Source organism: Octopus bimaculoides, chromosome 5 (assembly GCF_001194135.2).
Source record: "Octopus bimaculoides isolate UCB-OBI-ISO-001 chromosome 5, ASM119413v2, whole genome shotgun sequence".
Classification (NCBI taxonomy): domain Eukaryota; kingdom Metazoa; phylum Mollusca; class Cephalopoda; order Octopoda; family Octopodidae; genus Octopus; species Octopus bimaculoides.
The window spans coordinates 17,181,640-17,187,739 of NC_068985.1; the positions used below are offsets into that span (position 1 = coordinate 17,181,640).

The 6,100-nt window shown below is 36.0% G+C and overlaps 1 protein-coding gene across 1 annotated transcript in view; it reads left to right on the plus strand.

Moving 5' to 3' along the window:
• Nucleotides 1-6,100, plus strand: part of LOC106868427 (inhibitor of nuclear factor kappa-B kinase subunit beta) — a 53,806-nt gene that overhangs the window by 13,571 nt on the left and 34,135 nt on the right. The window contains exons 3-4 of the mRNA XM_014913675.2: nucleotides 2,201-2,292; nucleotides 4,748-4,957. Of these exons, the coding sequence (XP_014769161.1) occupies nucleotides 2,201-2,292; nucleotides 4,748-4,957 (302 nt within the window). The remainder of the gene's footprint in view (nucleotides 1-2,200; nucleotides 2,293-4,747; nucleotides 4,958-6,100) is intronic.

Genomic DNA, 6,100 nt, shown 5'->3' on the forward strand with positions numbered 1-6,100 from the left:
ATATATATATATATATATATATATATATATATAGGCTCAAGCATGGCTGTGTGGGAAGAAGCTTGCCTCCCAACCACATTGTTCCCACTGCGTGGCACCTTGGGCAAATATCTTCTACTATAGTCTTGGGCCAACCAAAGCCTTGTGAGTGGATTTGATAGATTGACACAACATGTGTGTCCACATGTGTATCTTTGTGTTAGTGTTTGTCCCCCTCCACTGCCTGACAACTGGTAGTGGTGTATTTATGCCCCTGTAACTTAGTGGTTTGGCAAAAGCGACTGATAGAATAAGTACTAATAATATGAGTGAGGAATCTAATGCAGGTCATGTGTGAGCATGTATATGTTAAATAAAATGAGACAACAAAGCCAAAACAGTGTGAAATTTCTTGGACATTTATAAGGAGAAAGGTAGCCTTACAGCTGTTTCAGGGATATAAAAGATATCCCATCATTAGAGACGATATGAGAGAGTTAAACAGAAGGAAATAGTAGAGTGCAATATAAGAAGTTATTTTGGAAAGAGAGAGATATAAGAAGTATAAATGGAAATATGAGAATTAAAAAATATATGTTGGATGTTAAAGTTGTTGTTCCATTATCCAAGGAATGTACTGTGTAGAATTCGTAAAAAGGCTTCTTGTCCATGATATGTAAATTCCAATAGGAGTTCATATTTTGTTATTACAAATGGATAGTGTGCAGATATTAATTCCATGTGTTGTTCATTCAATGTAAATTGTGAATGAAATTTTGAGAATATACTGGTAGAAGTAGATAGAGAGAAATCCCTGAAACAGCTGTAAAGACTACCTTTCTCCTTATAAATGCCCTAGAAATCTCACACTGCCCTGGCTTTGTTGTCCCATTTTATTTAGCACACACACACACACACATGCATATACATTTATATTGTATTTCAAGATGGTCATTTTATTTTATGTTATTTATTTATTATTTATTTATTTTTTTTGCCAAATAAACACATGCACTATATATATATATATATATATATATCATCATCATTTAATGTCCGCTTTCCATGCTAGCATGGGTTGGACGATTTGACTGGGGATTGGCGAACCAGATGGCTACACCAGACTCCCATCTGAACTGGCAGAGTTTCTACAGCTGGATGCCCTTCCTAACACCAACCACTCCGAGAGTGTAGTGGGTGCTTTTTACGTGCCACCGACACAAGGGCCAGGGTGTTTTATTATTTTAATGCCTGTCCATTGTCCGGAAATCTTTCATCACACATCTGTGACCTCTTCAGTGACACTTTTCGTTTTCGTGACTTTGTTTATCTTAATGTTGAAAAATAAAAGAAGTATAAAAAGACCACATTATTTATGGGATGACCCAATACACACGCGCACACACACATGCACATACATACACAGCAATCCCCTTATGTTGCATGTGTAATGTATTTCTGAAAGACTTGCAGTAATATGAAAGCCAAGACATGTAATTCATTTCTCTATTGATTTTCATGTTATAAAATGATACAGCATTCGAACAGATAATATTTTTAAAGAAAAACAATAACAGATTTTTTGCAACTGATTTTCTTTTTGTTGCCAATCCTCACTTTTTTCTAAGCAAGATTATATTTCTCCTACTGTAAACAATGGCCTTTATATGTATTTATATACTCTGTTACTCTTTTATTTGTTTCAGTCATTTGACTGTAACCATACTGGAGCACTGCCTTTAGTCAAACAAATCAATCCCAGGACTTATTGTTTGTAAGCCTAGTATTTATTCTATCGGTTACTTTTGCCAAACTGCTAAGTTACGGGGATGTAAACACACCAGCATCAGTTGTCAAGCGATGGTGAGAGAACAAACACAGACACACAAACATACCCCCCCACACACACATATATACGATGGGCTTCTTTCAGTTTCTGTCTACCAAATCCACTCACAAGGCTTTGGTTGGCCCAAAGTTATAGTAGAAGACACTTGCCCAAAGTGCCATGCAGTGGGACTGAACCCAGGACCATGTGGTTGGTAAGCAAGCTACTTACCACACAGCCACTCTTGCACTTATATGTGTATATAGTTAAACGATGATGATGATTTACTTAATTACTGAAGCAGTTGGTTATTTATTAACCAGAGCAAATGTTTGCTATTTTCGTATGTCTATGCAGTTCATTCATTGTCAATTTATGTTCTGTTCACTTTAGGTAATCAGGAGACAGAAAATAGCTGGAAGAATGTGAAGACCATAGGAAAGGGCACTTTTGGATTTGTGGAATTATGGGTAAACGAAGAAACTGTATGTATAACCTTGAAATGATTCTTTAATATATTTATTTTTACATTATTTGTTGTTTTGTAACTTGATTTTCTTTCTGAGGAATCCCACTTCTCACATTGAAAGACAGTATCTGTGAAAGACCTATGCTTTTATTAAAATTTGGAAAGGCTTAGCTCTTTAGCATTTGGATTATTCCTGTAACATAATCGTGGCCGAAGCTAGTGTCACATAACTGGCACCTGTGCCAGTGACATGTAAGTGCACCCACTACACTCTTGAAGTGGTTGGTGTTAAGAAGGGCATCCAGCCATAGAAACCATGGCAAATCAGATTGTAACCTGGTGCATCTCCCTAGCTTAACCAGTCTTCAGTCAAACCATCCAACCCATGCCAGCATGGAAAACAGACGTTAAATGATGATTCAATGCTTATTTATTCACATTGTTTTGAAATAATCATGTGTTATCCAGTAACTTTGATATTTTGGTGGTGTGATTGTTCGTATTTAGAATAACACTGCAGTAGGTGTGAAAGGCTGGATCTAGTCAGTTTCAACATAAAACAGGTTGAATATCTGGGCTAGAAATGGCTGGTTGAAATGCTAAAGGATAAAGTCATTTTATGGCCAGCAAATATGTAAGAAGAAGGAAGTTTCAATAGGAAGCAGTTTTCAATTGCTTCTAGTAGTAGTCCTTTGAATTACATGGTAAATGTCATCTTTTATGAAGAAAACAAAAAGAATAATATTTTTATCACTTTTAGTCAAGAAGGTTAGCAATAAAACAGAAAGGTACATTAGGTGAGTGAGCACAGTGAGTCCAGAGTGAGGTGAAAAAGATCTGGCAAATCAAAATACTAAGAACTTGAATATAACTGAAACTTAATATTCCAATATTATCTGAAGCTCCTTCAACTGTATTTATTAAGTGTAGGCTAGCATACATACTTAGTGTAGTGAGCTAGAAAGAATTTTTTTAATCATTTGAAATTATACTCAAACTAAAAAGAAAAATTATTAACATTAAAATTCTTTTCAAAAGGGTAAGGAAGAAAATACTGAAGTGGCTATACTTTGCTGAGGAGGGCTAATAATATGGAAACATGTCTGGAGTTATTACCAAAATTGGAACTTCCTCCACTTACATAGCTATATTTAAATTTTTGTCAAGTTATATTTCAGACTTCTCTGTTTTACCCATTTTGAAATTAATTTTCCTTAACTCTAACAGCATTTCTTCTCATTACTAGTACAATTTCATCATCATTAAGCATCTTTTTACTACACCGGCAAGGTTAGACAGTTTGACAGGATCCAGCCAGCCACTGGGCTACATGAAGCTCCAGTGTCAGCTTCGGCATGGTTTCTGTGGATGGATGCCCTTCCTAATGCCAACCACTTTACAGTGTGTACTGGGTACTTTTTTTGCATCTCTGGCAATAGTGAAGTTAACAAGTAACTTGCAAAACAGGAGAAGAACAAAAAATGCAAAAAGCCCCATGACTAAATTAGTGGAGTATTTGAAGTGAGGTGGAGTAGTGGCTTTGCTAGGTGTTGGGAGGTTAAAGTGTAGTTGAAGAATAAGTACAGGTGTCTTGCTATATAGGAGAAACATAGCTACCCTGCATTATATACAGGTGAATAGGAGCAGTTGGAAAGAAGACAAAATGGTAGTGATGGGTGCCAAAACAAATCCTTAAGGAGCAAAGAGGTGAGCATAAGAGAGGATACAGATAGTGGATCAGGAGGGAGATGGAGGCTTATAAGAGTATGAGGGGAGACTAACAGATGGTTAGAGAAGTAGGTAAATGTGAATATGGTGAGTGCTTAATTCTGAAAAACAGTGAAGGCGGTGAGCTGGTAGAGTCGTTAGCACGCCTGGTGAAATGCTTAGTGGTATTTTGTCTGCCGTTACGTTCTGAGTTCAAATTCCGCCAAGGTCAACTTTGCCTTTTATCCTTTCGGGGTTGATAAATTATGTACCAGTTGCATACTGGGGTCGACCTAATCGACTGACCCCTTCCCCCAAAATTTCGGGCCTTGTGCCTAGAATAGAAAAGAATACTGAAATATGGTGGAGGTGCTGTTTAATGGGAAATATCAGTATGGTGGGGTAAGGTGAGAGATAGAAGTGGCTGGGGGTGATAGGGCAGGAAGTAGAGGGTGATGAGCAAAGCATAAGATCTATGGGGAGGGAGATATAATGGTAAAATTTTTTTCTTGTTTATTACATTATGTTACCCTACATGTCCTTCATACAGAAAACACCTGTCCTGGGGGTAATTTACAAATGTCTACAAATTTAAAGATGTGGAACTGTTCGTTTAAAATTCCATCATTACAGCTGAGAAAGTGAAATTATATAATTTTGGTAATTAAACTGTTTAAAAACGCTCCTTCTCAGCAGATCCTTTCCCTTTTATGCATCAGTTTCACATATTGTGATTTATTTCTTTATTTGTTTTTCCTCTTCAGCTTGAAGAACTTGCTCTGAAACAGATCCAAATTGCTCAAGAATGTAAGCCAAATATAGTGTCCATGTGGAAGAAGGAAATCGAAATCATGAAAAAGCTTGATCACAGAAATATTATTCGTGTTAGAGATACTCCTGCTGAACTGAAGCAACTAGAAAGAGTGTATCCCATTTTGGCCATGGAATATTGCTCTCTAGGCAATCTTAGAAAGGTAATTAATGAATTTTTGTTTAGGTATTTGCTTCACAAATTCTAATCATCATCTTCATTTTAATGTCCACTCTTCCATGTCTGTATTGGTCAAATGGAATTTGTTGATGCAGATTTTATTTGGCCAGATGCCCTTTTTTGTTGACAACCTTCCTTTTCAAATAAGGTAATATTTCTCCAATACCAGACATGTTTTCACAGAAGATTGGAAATGAAGGACTCTACTTGTTTGACCGCAACAAACACAAACACACACAAACATATATATATATGATAGGCTTTTTTCAGTCTCCATCTAGGAAACCCACTCGTAAGGCTTTGGTTGGGCGAGGGCTATCATAATAGACATTTACCCAAGCTACCACACAGTGGGACTGAACTCAAAGTCATGTAGATGGGAAGTAAACTTCTTTACCAAACACCCACTGAAAAAAGGCTGAAAAAAACCAAACCAAAAATGAATCTCACCAGTGAGATGTGGTCCATCTTGGAAAGCAGAAATGATTCATCAAACCCATATTGACATGGAAAGCAGATATAAAATGATGGCAATGATGAATATGTAGCATGAAACACACACATTACATCACAATCAATATTCTTAGTACGTTCTAACTTATCTATGTTCTTACTAATCATTATTTTTGATGATCTGTATAGTCATCTCTCTCTTTCATTTTTAGACCTCCACTTTCACTTTCTTAAATTCATTTCAGCTGACTTACAAACAAGCAATACAAAGATAATGTTTTAATATTTCTCCCTGTTCTCATGACTCTATTGGAACAATACAATAAGGAAGAAGCTGAGGGTAAAGTTAGGGAAATAGAAGATGTATTTCTTGTTTAAAAAAAAAAAAAAGAAGAGAAAAGAGTAGAAAGAAAGTTTTATGATGAAAGTCTGGATTGTGATAATCATGATGTTGTTTAGTTTTTGGTACAGCTCAACATTCATTCCAAAAATTTTGTAGCAAAGAAAGGACCCTTAACCCTTTCAAAATCAAACTGCCTGATTCTATTCTACTTTTGGATCTGTGATACAAATTTCTTGTTTTAAAGAGATCTGCATTAAAGCCTTCCATCAAAATTTCATATTAATTTATGTTCCAAACATCAGTTTAATAATGACAATATTATTTTACGAA